Genomic DNA, 18,020 nt, shown 5'->3' with positions numbered 1-18,020 from the left:
AGTGTGCATGCATCCGCTGGATATCAAATTCATCAAAGTCAGCAAAGTATAATAGATAAATAAATAGTTCAAAATAAAATTCATCAGAAGTGCTGCCCCTGGAGGATGTAGTTAAAAGATTGGAGATTTCCTCAGATTGACGTCTGCGTTTTTTACCACCAATACAAGATATTTAAGCTGCACATTGATTTGGCATGTCCCCGCTGGTGGAAGCATCCATCTTCACCCCTCTTCCTTCTGGGGCCACGGACTCCACCTCTGTGACTGGCCAGAGCCACGAGAACTCACTCCTGTGCATGTGCGCGGGAGCCGACAGTCACAGCACGCGCTGGGAAAGAAACGTCAGGGAGGCTGTTTCGTCACTGTGCATGTGCCGATGGCCAAAAAAAAAATGTTTACAACCACTTTAATGCATAGAATGCATTAGGATTAAAAAAAAAAAATGCCTTTTGGGCCACTTTAGTGCAGGGAATGCATTAGGATGAAAAACAGTTTGAGTTTAGAACCACTTTACCATGAAGACAAGTGTACGCTGTTCCTAGTTCCTTCAGTGTAATGGAAGGTGTTCAGAGAATGAGCAATCTGTGCAAAAAGTTTGTTTTACAAATGTAACATATCAGGGTAGGCATCCTTATTTTCATAAAAGTGACAGTTATTTTCAGATGAGTGCAAGGAGACTGTAAACAGGCAGTCACATGCAGGGCCACCATCAGGGGGAGACAGCCCATACACTTTTAGGGGACCCGATGGGCCTGTCGGCTTGCAGGGCTGGGGTGCAGGGATGCTCCGTGGCTATGCTGGCTTTTTGTATGCGTGCGAGTCGGCAGCTGCTGCTGTTCTGTGTCATTGAGCTCACGTCGGGCTCTTTGCTGCCACCTCTGGCTACTTCCTGCATGTGCCCTCCTCGTGTGTGCTGCCTGTACTGTATTGTTGACTGTACTCAGCTCTCTGTGTCTCATAAACATGTGGAAACAAGAGCTGAGACTAGGTAGACCACCTTTACAAGTCAGGGCTGTTGTAAAAGTGAAGAGAGTGTGTGTGTGTACAGGTATGTGGAAGAGGCCAAGTGTAAACAGATGTGTGAAGGGGGCCAAGTGCATACAGGTGCGTGGAGGTGGTCAAGTGCGTACAGATGTGAGGGGGGCTAAGTGTATACAGGTGTGTGGAGGGGATCGAGTGCGTACAGATGTGAGGGGGGTTGAGTGCGTACAGGTGTGTGGAGGTGGTCGAGTGCGTACAGATGTGAGGGGGCTAAGTGCGAACAGGTGTGTGGAGGGGAGCGAGTGCGTATAGATGTGAGGGGGTTTCAGTGCGTACAGGTGTGTGGAGGGGGTCGAGTGTGTACAGGTGTGGGGGGCATGAATGTGTACAGGTCTAGTGGGGCATGAGTGTGTACAGGTGTGGGGAGTGTGTGTGTACATGTGTGTGTGCAGGTATGTGGAAGGGGCCAAGTGTGTACAGATGTGTGGAGGGGGCCGAGTACATACAGGTGTGTGGAGGTGGCCGAGTGCGTACAGAGGTGAGGGGGGGCTGTGTGAATACAGGTGTGTGGAGGTGGTCGAGTGCGTACAGATGTGAGGGGAGCTGAGTGCACACAGGTGTGTGGAGGGGATCGAGTGCGTACAGATGTGAGGGGGGTTGAGTGCGTACAGGTGTGTGGAGGTGGTCGAGTGCATACAGATGTGAGGGGGGCTGAGTGCGAGCAGGTGTGTGGAGGGGATCGAGTGTGTATAGATGTGAGGGGGTTTCAGTGCGTACAGGTGTGGGGAGCATGAATGTGTACACGTTTAGGGGGGCATGATTGTGTACAGGTGTGTGGGAGACTCATTGCATGCAGATGTGTGGAGAGGTGAGTGCATACAGGTGTGAGGGGGGCTGAGTGCGTACAGGTGTGGGGGAGACTCATTGCATACAGGTGTGTGGAGGTGGTCGAGTGCATACAGATGTGAGGGGGGCTGAGTGCGAACAGGTGTGTGGAGGGGATCGAGTGTGTATAGATGTGAGGGGGTTTCAGTGCGTACAGGTGTGTGGAGGGGGTCGAGTGCGTACAGGTGTGGGGAGCATGAATGTGTACACGTTTAGGGGGGCATGATTGTGTACAGGTGTGTGGGAGACTCATTGCATGCAGATGTGTGGAGAGGTGAGTGCATACAGGTGTGAGGGGGGCTGAGTGCGTACAGGTGTGGGGGAGACTCATTGCATACAGGTGTGTGGAGGGGTGAGTGCGTACAGGTGTGAGGGGGGCTAAGTGCGAACAGGTGTGTGGAGGGGATCGAGTGCGTATAGATGTGAGGGGGTTTCAGTGCGTACAGGTGTGTGGAGGGGATCGAGTGCGTACAGGTGTGGGGGCATGAATGTGTACAGGTTTAGGGGGGCATGATTGTGTACATGTGTGGGGGAGACTCATTGCATACAGATGTGTGGAGGGATGAGTGCGTACAGGTGTGAGGGGGGCTGAGTGCGTACAGGTGTGGGGGGGGGACTCATTGCATAGAGGTGTGTGGAGGGGTGAGTGCGTACAGGTGTAAGGGGGGCTCAGTGCGTACAGGTGTGGGGGAGGCTGAATGCGTACAGGTGTGTGGAGGGGTAAGTGCGTACAGGTGTGTGGAGGGGTGAGTGTGTACAAGTGTGAGGGGGGCTGAGTGCGTACAGGTGTGGGGAAGGCTGAGTGCGTACAGGTGTGGGGGAGGCTGAGTGCGTACAGGTGTGGGGGAGGCTGAGTGAGTACAGGTGTGGGGGAGGCTGAGTGCGTACAGGTGTGGGGGAGGCTGAGTGAGTACAGGTGTGGGGAGGCTGAGTGTGTACAGGTGTAGGGGAGACTGAGTGAGTACAGGTGTGGGGGAGGCTAAGTGCGTATAGGTGTGTGGAGGGGTGAGTGCGTACAGGTGTGGGGGAGGCTGAGTGCGTACAGGTGTGGGGGAGGCTGAGTCCATACAGGTGTGTGGAGGGGTGAGTGCGTACAGGTGTGGGGAGGCTTAGTGCGTATAGGTGTGAGATGGGCTGAATGCGTACAGCTCAGGAAGGATAGAAAAGGCCCTGAAAAGGTAGTGCAGTTAGTGTTCATGTGGGGTCCTGCCCAAAAGAATCCACCTTGTCGTGTTGGCAGGTTTCATATTTTTTTGGCCAAAAAGTTATTCCAAGGGACGCGTTTTGGAACTGCTAATTGGCTGAAGAAGGAACCAATTAGCAGTTCCGAAATGCGTCCCTTTCCGATGACACACTTCCTGCTTGTGTTCCATGCTGGTTTTTGTCCCACTTCCGCTGATGTCATTTCCGGGCTCCATATTCCACACTGACCCAGACAGCGTTATTGTGTTTCCAGAGCCTGCAGCGTCCACCGGCTGTTGTTTTCTGGATCCTACTGGAAGTATTACATACTGGGACCTTCCTGCTATCGGAACATCACCTGGATACACTTACTACATGCTCCTTTTCATCCTCTATCTTGTAAGTGTTTTTTTAATCCTTTTGGGGATATAACATTTTTTTTTTAGCTAGATTCACATAGAGTTAGTAAGTTTAAGTGTATTCTCAAACAGAGATACACTTAAACCTATCTAAGATACGACGGCTTGCACCGTCCTATCTTAGGGTGCAATATTTAGGCTGGCCGCTAGGTGGCGCTTCCATTGCGGTCGGCGTAGAATATGTAAATCACTACATACGCCTATTCACGAATGTACGCCCGGCCGATGCATTACAGATACGCCGTTTACGTAACGCTTTATCAGGCCTAAAGTTATTCCATCAAATAGTTGGAATAGTAATGTTAAAGTATGGCCGCCGTTCCCGCTTCGAAATTCGAAAATTTTACGTTGTTTGCGTAAGTCGTCCGTGAATTGGGATTTACGTCATTTACGTCCACGCCGAAATCAATAGGCCCGTGCGGCTTACGTTGCCGCAATGCACACTGGGAAATGTAGGCGAACGGCGCATGCGCCGTTCCAAAAAAACGTCAATCACGTCAGGTCAAACAAAATTATCATAAAACACGCCCCCTCAGCCTATTTTGAATTAGGCACGCTTGCGCCCGCCGCATTTACGCTACGCCGCCGTAAGTTAGGAGGCAAGTACTTTGAGAATACAGTACTTGCCTCTCTAAATTAAGGCGGCGTAGCGTAAATACGATACGCTACGCCGCTTTAAAGTTGCGTGGGGCTATCTGAATCTAGCTATTTATTTCTCCACTTAGAGGCGCCTTTGTTTGTTGTTCTATATATTATAGCTCGTCAAACTAAAAAAAGAAGAAAGTTGATCTGTACTCTGCACGTAAAGTTTGCCAAGTTCATGGAAATTTAGAATTTTTTTAAATCATTTCTCAGTGACTGTTTTCACTACCTGACAATTTTTTTGCATCCAGGATAAGTTCTTTAATTTGGAGCAATAAAATATGGAAAAAATGAAGTTCCAGCTGACCTTCCTATTTTCATTAACACTTGGTACACCTTTGTTATAATTAAACAAATGGACCAATCAGACATTGCTTACAAGTTAAGTACCTTTCATTAAATATGAGCATTCATTCCGTAGTCCTAAAATGGCTCAGGTAGCAGGTGTTAGTGTTTAATAACCCACTGCTAACTGTACTGCGCACCGTCTTATTCAATTTCTCCTTGATATTAATGCATTTCATTAATGACTTAGCATTTTAAATTGAGTTCAATAAAAACTACTCTTGCGGGATGGCACAGCTGTCATTTATTTTGATTTCAGGGTATATATTGTTATCATCATTCATATATACATATATATGTATATGTATATGAGACATTGGCATTTTTCTATTAAGTGCCATCTGTCATTGTTTAATTATCAATTTCAATGGATGACTCTGAAAATAGGGTTTAATTAAATTGGTGCAACACTTACAGACAATTGCTTAATAGATTTTTGAATACTTATAAGCAATATATTTTGCCGTTTTCAGGGCTATGGGTATAAGAAGCCTGGGTGCATTAAGCGTTTCATGGGCTTATGTTTCACAAATCTGGCAGATTAAACATGAGTAAGGGTGAGATGTGTCCTGCATAATTTATGAAAACTCTTGTTCGTTGGCAGCCCTGACATTTGTGACCATGTATAATTATTATAGAGAGAGCAGTCAGTGGAAAAATTAGTTTTCAGCACTTCGGTCTTGGAGTTCACACTAGGACTTTGCCATAATTGTAAATTCTAGATAAATAAATATGAAAGTCTGTGTTATTACCAGTAAATGAAATATATATTGCAGCTTTACTGATTCAAAGGCAGGTTGTGAATTTATTTTCAGCATTAATTATTCAATCAATATATGGTATATTTTCTATTTAATTATACCATAAATTGTAACTGTCCTGTTCTTATTGTCCTCTAATGTAGTCATTACATTTTCATTTTCATTCAGAGCCTATTATTATATTTCTGATAAATTAGATCTCTGTTCTGAATTGGGCTTGCTATTCAGTATTCTACAAATACATTATTAGTAAGTCCTGATTGGTGTTTTTTTTTTTTTTTTTGGTAAATCAACAGCTCTGGAAAGTAAAATATTTTTTTGTTGTGTTTTCTCTATTCAGCATCTGGGGGCAATTAGGACACAGAATGCATGTTTTTCATTGTACAAAGTATATTGAATTTCAACAAGAACTTAGTTAGGCCCCTTTTCACACAGGGCTGTCCATGTACGGACTCCACTTGCTCAGCAGGGATCCCTCCATTGATGCCCGCTGAGCTGGCGAATGACAGGTCCTTCTCCCCTCACTGTGCAGGGACCGACCTGTTAGAGCTCCGCTCTCCTCTATGGAGGATAGGATGGAATCATCCGATTCGATCCACCAGACTAATGGAAAATAGGGTTGACTTCCGTTGCTTCATAGAGCTGCATGGAGCATCCGTTCAGGTCCACCTAAAAGACAGGTGAAAGGGGCCTTACATGCTTAAAGTTGATCAAAAAGCAGAAGTTTTATTTTACCCTAATGCATAATATGCATTAAGATAAACAACCTTCCAGGTGCAGCCCCCCTTATACTTAGCTAAGGACCTTCCATTTAAACAAATGACAGCCTTTAGAATAATTTTTAAGCTGAAAAATGAATGGGGTTTAGTTTGCTAAAGCACTCTTTATCAATACAATTATTGTTTTCAGTAAATTAAGTAGTAAATTACTGTTTTCAGCTTTTTTTGTTTCATTCTTTTTTTCTCACATACAGCTGATCTCCACCGGCCTCTTTTTAGCCATGCTATTAAAATAACAAGTTCGGGGGGCCTGTGTGGCCGTGCTTTAGGCTTGTGTTGAAGGCATCAATTTGAGAAGCTTCTGTGATCATTTAGAATTCATTGACAAATGCCTTTCATTACACTTTGACCCGCTACTGACCTGTTTCAGGCAGGTTTTATGTTTCCAAAGACTTGAAGGGAATAAAAGGCAGTTGACACAGACCCTAAAGTTATTTGAGATTTTAGTAATTCTATTTTAGGTCTTTTTCAAAAACAATTTCGCATTATCACATATACCAATGTTAAATCCAATTTGGGGGTCTTAATTAGACCATCAGATGATGAGACAGTAGATCCACATAAGTTGGTGCTTTATTATAAGACATTGCAATGGAGAAAGACAACACAGATCTCGGCATATAAGCGAGTAAAAGTGAAAGTGTTTATGAGCTTACAACTACGGGATATACAATTTATACATATGAATATTCATAAGATATGGGTGTGTATGAAGTGTATTCTAGGCGTGATAAAGGTGTGATCGTATAGTTTAGTCCAATCAAAGTCCATTTCTTCTTTACAGTAAGGGAACAGTTAAATGGGTTGTAACATCACGTGACTGGCAGAAAAACCTTTTCCAGGAGTCTCTGGTCAGTTCAAACTGGTTTAATAGAAAGTCTATTTTCAACAGGCTTTATCAGCATCTTGTCTGATTTCCAAGGACAAAACTAAGAAGCTGTGAACATCTGTGATAAAGCAAACAAGGGTGCATTAAAGTGAACGTCTATATTTATATATCTATATCTATATCAACATTATCAGACCCCTACATTTTATAGTGCAACCTAGTGTTTACCACAATATATTAAAAATAACAGTAAGATAAGCATGAAATCCTTCTTACTGAATCATGAGATAGGTACCAATATGCATTATATCACTGCCGTTGCCACAAAAGGCTTTCAGCAGAATTTACTGAAAGATGTTTGTGGTTATCTTAAAACTTTTAAGGTGCTAATAATATTGTCAGGGTTGATATTCTCCAGGAGTTGAACAATAGAATAAAAAACAAAAACAAAAACTAGGACACTGAAACAACACATAAATAATTGCATTTACACCTAAATCCAAGCAGCATATATGTAAAACATATATCAAACTATTTCATTGATTATTTTAATTTCTGTGACCAAACCTTGTATTTAGATTTCTTTCAGGTGTTTCAGTTTTAGATCATAAGCGTCTATTTAAAGAATGGTACTATATTATACATGCACATTTTTTATTTGCAGTAGAGCAGATAGGAGCTCACATCGACAGTTAGACAGCTAAGTTTACAGTATAGTGCATATGTTAAACTAGGCAGCACTGCTTAAAACATAGTGCAGAGCAGTAAAAATATTAAGACAATAGCAGTGGCCCTTGGCAACTCTGGACAGCTTTGGAGCCCCCGTATCTATCTATACCAAACAAACTAAATGAACGCTACTGTGTTTATATATTGTACATTGATTACTATTTAAAGAACTTAAAATAGCTAAGCAGAGCGATGCCATGGGAAAGTAGACAGAAAATGTGGAATACCTCTTTGAAAAGGATATACCCGTATTTATCGGCGTATAACACGCACAGGCGTATAACACGCACACCATAACTTTAAGAGGGAAGTTTCAGGGAGAAAAAATTTCAAAGCCCCCTGCGTATAACACGCAGGCACAGTTTACCCTCTATTTTCAGGGTAAAAAAGTGAGCGTTATATGCCAATAAATACAGTATTTAAAATGGCTTGTAGTTTACTGGAATATTCACCAGATTGATTTGCAGATAAAGTGAGTATTGTATACAGCAGTGATGGTAAACCTTGGCACCCCAGATGTTTTGAAACTACACTACACAGAGTGCACGAGCATCATGGGAAATGTAGTTCCAAAACATCTGGGGTGCCAAGGTTCGCCATCACTAGTGTACAGTATTTATATTGTCTGGTTAAGAATATATATTGTTAGGTAACAGCCAAACCTCAAGACTGCTCAGGAAAAACTCTGATTGGGTTTGGATGCACAAAATGACATAATTACATAAAATATAACTAAAGGCAAGCCATTTTCTTTTTTAGTTTTGGATAGAGTTGCGAGGAATTAACACCCTGTCAGTTTTATTGCTGTCTGTGCCCCTGTTAAGGAGATTCATCCTCTCTATTTGTCCTGTTTACCATTATCATTAAAAGTGAAAGTAGAAGAAAATCACAAATTTTGGGTTGTCCCCAGAAAAAGTTATAACCCTCCCTTGCTCTAACCAAAATGAAAAAAAAAAAGAAAAAAGTTTTGCAGTGAAATGAGCAAAATATTTAAAACGTCTTGCGTTAGTTAAGAAAATATATTGTTTTAAGTTGTATTAATGAGCAGATTTAATAAAATAATTGTATACTATTTCTCAAAGTGCAGTGCAATTAAGGTTCACAATATTTAACAAATAAAGAAAAAAAAATCATACTCTGCTTCAGTATATCACAGTACATGATGGCATTCATAGTTCCCTCAATGAACCGTAGCTCCCCAGTGCCCGAAGAACTCATGCAGCCCCAGACCGTGACACTCCCACCACCATGCTTGACTGTAGGCAAGACACACTTGTCTTTACACACCTCACCTGGTTGCCACCACACACGCTTGACACCATCTAAACCAAATAAGTTTATCTTGGTCTCATCAGACCACAGGACATGGTTCCAGTAATCCATGTACTTGGTCTGCTTGTTTGCGGGCTTTCTTTTGCATCATCTTTAGAAGAGGCTTCCTTCTGGGATGACAGTCATGCATACCAATTTGATGCAGTGTGCAGCGTATGGTCTGAGCACTGACAGGCTGATTCAGCCCTTCAACCTCTGCAGCAATGCTGGCAGCACTCATATGTCTATTTCCCAAAGCCAACCTCTGTATATGATGCTGAGCACGTGCACTCAACTTCTTTGGTCGACCATGACAGGGCCTGTTCTGAGTGGAACCTGTCCTGTTAAACCGCTGTATGGTCTTGGCCACCATGCTGCAGCTCAGTTTCAGGGTCTTGGCAATCTTCTTATAGCCTATGCCACCTTTATGTAGAGCAACAATTCTTTTTTCAGATCCTCAGAGAGTTCTTTGCCATGAGGTGCCATGTTGAACGTCAAGTGATCAGTATGAGAGAATTTTGGGCATTAAGGTGACAATTTGAGAGAAAATGGACTGTCAATTACTCATTGACACTCACCGGTCAACCAGGATTATCACAGATGCTCATCTGATCATTTTGACTTTCCATCATGAATCCAAACTCTCCCTATCAAATTAGGGGTAGATTCAGGTAGAATGGCGCTTTTTTGTGCTGGTGTAACGCATCCTATTTACGTTAGGCCGCCGCAACTTTTACAGGCAAGTGCCGTATTCTTAAAAGAAAGTTGCGGCAGCGTAGCATAAATAGCCTGGCGTAAGCCCGCCTAATTCAAATTCTGAAGAGGTGGGCGTGTGTTATTTAAATCAGGCTTGACCTGACGTGATTGACGTTTTTCCCGAATGGCGCATGCGCCATCCGTGGAATTTCCCAGTGTGCTTTGCTCCGCAAGGACGTCATTGGATTCGACGTGAACGTAAATGACGTCCAGCCCCATTCACGGATGACTTACGCAAACGACGTAACTTTTTAAAATTTGACGCGGGAACGACGGCCATACTTAACATGGGATACGCCTCATATAGCAGGGGTAACTATATGCCGGGAAAAGCCTTACGGAAACGTCGTAAATGTACTGCGTCGGCCGGGCGTACGTTCGTGAATTCGCGTATCTAGCTGATTTACATATTCTAGGCGTAAATCAACGTACACGCCCCTAGAGGCCAGCGTAAATATGCAGTTAAGATCCGACGGCGTAAGAGACTTACGTCGGTCGGATCTTAGTCAAATCTAGGCGTATCTGATTCTATGAATCAGGCGCATAGATACGACTGGCCGGACTCAAAGATATGACGGCGTATCAGGAGATACGCCGTCGTATCTTCTCTCTGAATCTACCCCTTAGATTCTATTTTGAGTGGCTATTGAAAATCCATGGTGTGTGGTCCTATAATCCACTAGAGCTATCTTTGTACGGTAAAGCATAAATAAATCTCTCCACTGTGAAATATTATTGCATTTCTGAATCTGATTTAAATGTATTTGGGCCTTCATGATTTTGTTTGATAGACTCTTGGCATTAAAATATATTCAAAGGTGTCATCTAAATGTCAGGAATCAAAGTAAGTTCTGCTGCAGAGAATTTGAGGGCATGGGCCTGGCTGAAGTGAACCTTGTGGTGTACCAGCATTGTCTAAATTGCTTGTATTACTAGATGCTGGTGACTATACCTACTGAATAAAAAATAGGCAATACAATTTCTCCTAAGTTCCTAGGCTCCATTATTTGGTTATACTTATATTACTGCTAAAATAACATGCTATTGATATAACTGTGATTTTGTGTACCTTGATATATGATGGTTAGTGACTTGACTGTAAATAAATTAACATTTGTTTTATCGTTACGTAGTCCATACTTGCAAACATTTTATTGTGCTACAAATCTCTACACAGAATTGAAAGAACTCAAGAAATTAATCAAGCCAGTGTGGTTTGTTTTTTAAAGTTCATTTTATTGTTTTCTTGGAAAAAAGAAAAACAAGCAAACATCGCTCAGTACAAACAATGTACAATATAATGTATACCAGAGGGTGACACCAGGGCCGGACTGTCACTGGGTCCCGCGGCTCCCACCTTCTGGGATCTCTGCCATTCCCCATAGCTTCCCGCGATGTTCGGGGAGGGTGGGGGGAGAGAGTGAAGCAGAGACACTGACAGACAGGGTCAAACTTATATGTTTTACAATGATTTTAATAGTGTTTTTTAACAGTTAATTGTGAGAGCGATCCAGCTGTACAGAGGAGTAACTCGGTACACGCTTAAGGATAACTGAGGGGGTTAATGCATTGGAATGATTGTGGGAAGTCTCCATAACATTAAGGGGGGTTGCCAGCAGGTTTGAAGCAGTACACACCCACCAGTTGTTAAAATAGAGGTTGTATTACTTCCAGGAATGAGGAGTGCAGCCTTCTAAGTATAATGAGAAAATTTAAACCAATGGAACTAAAACGGGGGAAGGGGATCTATGTAAAAAAAAAAAAAAAATGTTGCCAGCAGGTTCGCACCAGCAGCAGTGAATAATAGCCAGTAACTAAAATGGCGACCAGTCCACTTCCGGTAAAATGGAGTTTGGACTTCCGGCCGGAAGTTGCAGTAGTCAGGGAATTACCAGTAGTCAAAATGGCGGATGTAGTACTTCCGGTTTGTACGAAGCAGATGATAGGATAACAAGTAGCACAGGGAGGTATAAAAAGACTGACGAGCACCAATGAGGCAGCTTCCTGATGACGCATTAAGTTGCAAAATGCATAGAGGCCGCGGGACCATTGCCAGCTCGTCATGACCAGTCTGAGTATAACGAGGCTAGGAACGCAAGTGACAAAGTGAGGCATCACATGTGCGGACCAGGACATACTCGTACATTTGTATACTCCTATTTACGGCTGAATTAGCTTAGTGCCGGCTTCCAGGCACTTTTACATGTGAGTCAAATAACTACTGTATATATGTTTTAATAAAAATAAATTCTTTGATATACTACACCATGATAGTCTTTTATATGTTACATGAGTGGATATAGAACAAGACTACAGCCAAAGCATTGGGAGTGATTGCTGATAAACCTGAGAGAGGGAGTGGTTATCCATATGAACCAAAGGCAGATTTCTGGGTCCATCTGGTGAGTGGCCATTTTGTCCGGTGAAGGTGTAAGCACTATTTGCGGTGAAGGTGGAAACATAGCTGGGCATCACTGCAAGAAATTATCTATTAAGAACTTTCTTAGCACATATACATATATATTTTTTTATTTTTTATATTTTTTTCGTATACAATACATTTTTCTTGCTTTCTTGGGGCACATTCAATCCGTGGATTGTAACAGTAGCATATTTGAAATCTTTTTGGATTTATTTCAAATTTTTTGATGGATTGAGAGATTTATATGTTATAGTTTGGCACAGGGCACTGTATTGGTAATTATTGCACACTATTTGATGATTGTTTGCACATTAATTAATAACCATAGACACATGTACATACTTTTTTTTTTGAGTAACAAGTTCACAGGATCAGTCGTGGTAAAATGTTTATATAAATATAAGTTAGCGCAATTTACTTCACAAATACACAAATCTAAACTCAACCTTTGAGGTTGCATTTTTATTGCAGCGAGACTTAATTAGAATAATGATATCATCTTGGCGCCGGTAACACACAAAACTTTTTCTAATCTGACAGGGTGCCTGGGTCTGATCGTCCCACACCCCCCACAATCGCATCTCTCTTCAGGAACTATAGCCGCCTCCTCCTCGGCTTTGACGTTCACATACACAGGCAGGGAGGAAGAGTGGGGGAGGAGGAGGGACATCTGCCCATGGCTGAGGTCTGTAATAACAGGGTCTTACATGGTGGTTGGTAAGGGGGGGGGTCATGAGCAGGTAACAGCTGCCAGGAGTAATTTTAGGGAGGGGGTTACAGGATATGTTCTAGGGGGTGCTTTGTTTTGGGTTAGAGAGGACTTGTGCTAGAAGGAGGGAGGCAGATTTAAAGTTTGAGCCCCCAGCACAATTCCTTTCCCCTCCCAAAGCACCCCCTAGCACATATCTTTTATCCCCCTCAAATTAAAGATCCAATTCCTGCTCAATGCACCACCCCCCCCATCTTGGCTCCATTCACCACCCCGATCCCATCCCCGCTCCATCCACCACCCCGATCCCACCCAGGCTCCATACACTGTGGCAGACTGGGGGGGAGAGCAGCACCGATGCACTAGCCTGCTCAGGGCCCCGGGGGGTGACACCATGTTTTACCGCAACAGGTGATGCCAACTCTAAGACCCCATACACACGACCAAACATGTCTGCTGAAACTGGTCCGCGAGCCAGTTTCAGCAGACATGTTCGGTCGTGTGTAGGCCCGAGCGTGCAGGATTCCAGCAAACATTTGCCCGCCGGGCCTTTTCCCAGCGGGCAAATATTCCTGGACTTGTTTTAAAACAGTCCGCTGGAATCCTGCCCGCTCGGACATGTTCGGTCGTCTGTACAGACCTACCGTACATGTCCGAGCACCCGCCATCCCTCGCATGCGTCGAATGACTTTGACGCATGCTTGGAAGCATTTAACTGGCAGGCCCGCACACGCCCCGCGTATTGTTTACGCGCGGATTTCTGTACGATGGTTAGTACAGCCATCGTACAGAAAGCCACGGCCAGACATGTACGGCGAAAACGGTCCGGCGGACCGCTTTCATCGTACTTGTTTGGTCTTCTGTACACGGCCTAATGGCGAACCACTGATCAGAAGGCACATACAGTGAAGAAGCTTGGTAGAACATACACATATGCAATAACATAAGGACCCAAGTGAAAAGGTAGAGCCAGTGGCCAGTCAGGCAGAAGATCTAACTGTAGCTGAAACTAAAGCCTCATACACACGATCGGATTATCCAACGGGAATTGTGTGATGACAGGCTGTTGTCGGAAAATCCAACCATTTGTATAGTCCATCGGACAATTATTGTTGGATTTTCTGTGGACAAATGTGGGATAGCATGCTTTAAAATTGTCTGCCAACAATTGTGTGTTGTCGGATTATCCGATCATGTGTACACAAGTCCGTCGGACAAAACTCCATAATACAAATACGCATGCTCAGAAGCAATGCTCACCATAACACAACATTAGCAGAAGTTGCCCAAAGGGTGGCGCCAAAGAGCTGAAAAAACACATAGGCCCAGATCCACAAAGAACTTACGCCGGCGTATCTATTGATACGCCGCGTAAGTTCTACGATGCCCCGTCGTATCTTTGTTTTGTATCCAAAAAACAAGATACGACTGAATGTGGGCTCGATCCGACTGACGTACGTCTTAGTACGCCGTCGGATCTTAGGTGCATATTTACGCTGGCCGCTAGGTGGCGCTTCCGTTGATTCCCGCGTAGAGTATGCAAATTAGCTAGATACGCCGATCCTCAAACGTACGTCCGCCCGGCGTTTACTTAAGGCTTTTTTTCGGCGTAACGTTACCCCTGGGTCTATGAGGCGTACGCAATGTTAAGTATGGACGTCGGGACAGCGTCAAATTTTCCGTAGTTTATGTAAAACGTTCGCGAATAGGGCTTTGTGTAAATTACGTTCACGTCGAAAGCATTGACTATTTGCGACGTGATTTTGCCATTAAAAAAAACGTAATTTACGTGGGGTCAAGTTGAATTAACATAAAACACGCCCACATGTTAGTCATTTGAATTGCGCGCCCTTACGCCGACACATTTACACTACGCCGCCGTAACTTACGGCGCAAATTCTTTCTGGATACGGAAAGTACGTTGTAAGTTACAGCAGCGTAGTGTATCTGAGATACGCTAAGCCTGCCTAAAGATAGGCAGATCTTTGTGGATCTGGGCCATAGTTTCATGTTTGTTGGCCAACAATTCTTTGCAGTTTGTATGCAAGACAAGTTCCTGGCCAACGCCCTTCGGACAAAAGTCCTACGCTTTGTCCGATAGAAATCCAATCGTGTGTACAAGGCTTAAGTGTTTTGTATCTAATAGAAAAACAAATTAACCATCAAATGGTATAGTGGTCAAAGAATCTACCCATGAGGTCCAAATCTTATGAAACTTTTTAGGACACCATCTAGCTGCGTAAGTCAATTTGTATAGGGGAATTGCTTGATTGACAAGTTTAAACAATTGGACTATTGTAGGGGAGGTTTGCAATTTCCATTGGCTCATAATCAATTTTTATTCTCGTAGAAAAATACCAAAAAAAATAGTACAGTTGGGGAGACTATCCTCATCCACGGTATAAAACCAAATATACAATGCTAAAGATTAAAAATATTAGGCAATTGGGTAAGTGAAACAACAAAAGCAGCGACTTCAGACCAGAAGGCACATCGAGGTGGACAGTTCCAGACCATAGAATTAAATGTTCCATCAATAGAGAAGCACCGTGCGGTTTATGTTTAATACATTTAATGCTAATTAAGTTGGCACACTGGAGGCACTGTCTTATATTAATTAAATAAATAAATAAATAGTATTGCTCTCTTAATAAATAGGTTTGACTTCCTGTCAGCACATGCAACACTATTAGTTTTGAGGTGGTCTTTATCATATTTATCATCTGCTCCTTTCACACCAGATTACTGCTCAGATCTGAAAAAAATCACAAAGCACACCAGGATTCAAATAGGAATACATATGCCCCGACTTTCAAACAATATTTGTTTATCCTGAGTTTAGATTTATGGTTGGTATTTGGAAGTAAATTCAGAGGTTACATTTAAAGAATATCTTACCCCAACATTTCATATTCCTGATATGTCTGTTGTTCCATGTACTTTTGTTGAAAAAGTATCCTGTTCTCTTTCTATTGCTTTCTTTGTGTGAAATACTTGGCGTTTCTGCCAGTTTTCCTGCAAACTGACCACGCTAGGCATGAGCGCACATCCATCTCAGCGTGGTCAGTTTTCTGGCTGTGCTGGAAGTCTGCCTGTCCTCCAATGATCATACTTGTGCTGACCTGCCTCTCTGCACAGCCATACACTGGGAAGATCAGTGTGCAGTTGTTTCTTTGCCCCAACCTCTCTAAGTCCCTTATGCAGCTGAGAACAGAGATTATACAATTACTTATAAATAAATAAAAAAGTATTTTTAATGTGGTATATATATATATATACACACACATACAAAAACAATGAAAATATTACCACTCAAATGCCCAATCAAACCTGTGTCAGTTGGATCAGCATGTGAAAAGACTGGTGCAAGACAGACAGAATTAACTTGTCAGGTTCCAGTAGACTTCAATAAAATGGTGCTTGTCTTCACACAGACACCAACTCCCTGTTTCCTAAATGTGAATGAGATAGGTAAAAGATGGCTTCAGCTCTTGTTCTCCATCTGTAAAAAACTCCTCAGACACATTTTGCCTGTTTGAACTGTCCGGCTACAAGGGAGTTAACCTTGCATCGCTAAGCTTGGGCGTACGTGCAGCCTAGCACGCGCCTACAACATGTCCGGACAAAGTTCTTCAAGTGGGAGGAGCCACCATCCCCTGCGCAAGACGTGTGTACAGTTTCGCGCCAAGTGAGGAAAAGAAACGCCCATTTTCGCACCAAATCGGCAGAACCACCATCTTCTTTGAGGAGGACGGATCGCTAAATAGGATGTCCGGAACCTCGAAGGACTCTGCTGTTCCCGCTGCCCTGAGGCGCCCCATGACCACACCAGGGGTGTCCTCTGTGTCCATTTCTACTGGAATGCCTGTGACGGACACGGGCATTCGGCTGTCCACGAGAAGGCAGTTTGCACTGCTGTCCTCTGGAGGGACCGAAATGTTGGGCCTGGTCTGCCCTCAGTGCCAGGAGCTGGTTGTTCGCCTCATGCTCTTCGCCCGATGGCGAGGGGTCGGGCATATTTATTTGATGTAGCACCGTCTGTCGGTCTCCCAAGGGACTACCACGTGGACCGATTCTTGGGGGTGGTCACCGCAAAAGTGGAGGCCCCATGGCCGGAAGTTCTTTCCCCCGAGGGAATCGTGGAGTCGGAGGCCCCGAGTGATGGCGATGCCACCGTCCTGTCCACTAGGACTCTGTTACCGGTTACCTCGTTCTCTCACTCCCCGGAGGTAACCCCTACGGATGGGACGGAGGATGCAAATGACTATGTGGCCCGCGCGGCATGCGTGCAGGCCGAGACCACCCGTGAGGCTGTCTCAGTTGGCTTGGCCTCCACCCAATGTGTTGCTGTCAGGAAGGGACCTTCCCGACCACCCGGCTGGGGTGAATGGAGGTTGTCCTACCGACCTGACCTGGCGGTTGTCCTGCCTGAAGGCCGAAATTACCTCCCTGCCGGAGCGGAGGATTCGTCGGACTTTGAATTTTGGTCGGGCGACTCTACGTTGGGTGGTGATGATCTTCCCGACCATGTTTTCGAGCCTCGGTTCCTCGAGCAGCAAGACTTTGGGGGATTTGGGGCCTCAAGGAGGAAGAAGAAGAAGAAAAAGCACCCTACCCGGGGTGCACTCTGCGAGTCTGGCATAATATGCCCACCTTGAGGAGCTGGTGAGTCTGTTGCTGTGTTTTACTCACTGCTCCTCCAACCTGTGATGTGCCCGATGCGGGCGCCCGATGTTTGAGTTGCCGGGCCCTTTTTGTGTGACTGAGTGGGCCAGAGGGTGTGTTGCCTGGTCTACTTACCTTGAACAGGAGTTTGGACAAAGATTTTTGCCACGTTCAGTTTTTTCAAGTTTCCCTTTCCCCCCCTGCTCCTCCAGATCCACATGACATTTTTGTGAAGAACACTTGGGAGGGGTTTGGGTTCAGTCAGTTAGAGAGGGGGTCCTTGCCGACTTCTTTGCAGCAATACAGGAAGACAGGAAGAAATATTTCATTTTTTTCTCTTCCCTTTTGCTGCTACTTCTGTGCACGTGAACTGAACTGCCACAGTACCAGCGCACTGACCGCTAGGGGCAGTGTTCTGCAACGTTACTAAACAGGACAAAAATGTTAAGTCTTATACTTTTATATTTCTTGCAAACAGAGTAATATGCTCAAGCACTTACATTAGGACTCTTGGGGAGGACTGGAAACTCTGCGTTCAGACGTGAGCGTGCAGTTTCAATTCCGACCCTGGAGGTTGTACATACATAGAAAATGATATTGATACA

General features: G+C 44.1%; 1 protein-coding gene across 1 annotated transcript in view; it reads right to left on the bottom strand.

Moving 5' to 3' along the window:
- Positions 1–6,549: 6,549 nt before the first annotated feature.
- The window catches only part of GK (glycerol kinase), a 133,963-nt gene continuing 122,492 nt past the window's right edge, over positions 6,550–18,020 (bottom strand). The window contains exon 20 of the mRNA XM_040336491.1: positions 6,550–6,941. Within this exon, the coding sequence (XP_040192425.1) occupies positions 6,880–6,941 (62 nt within the window). The 3' untranslated portion in view covers positions 6,550–6,879. The remainder of the gene's footprint in view (positions 6,942–18,020) is intronic.

This window comes from Rana temporaria, chromosome 2 (genome assembly GCF_905171775.1).
Source record: "Rana temporaria chromosome 2, aRanTem1.1, whole genome shotgun sequence".
Lineage (NCBI taxonomy): Eukaryota > Metazoa > Chordata > Amphibia > Anura > Ranidae > Rana > Rana temporaria.
This window is presented reverse-complemented; position numbering and strand designations above follow the sequence as displayed.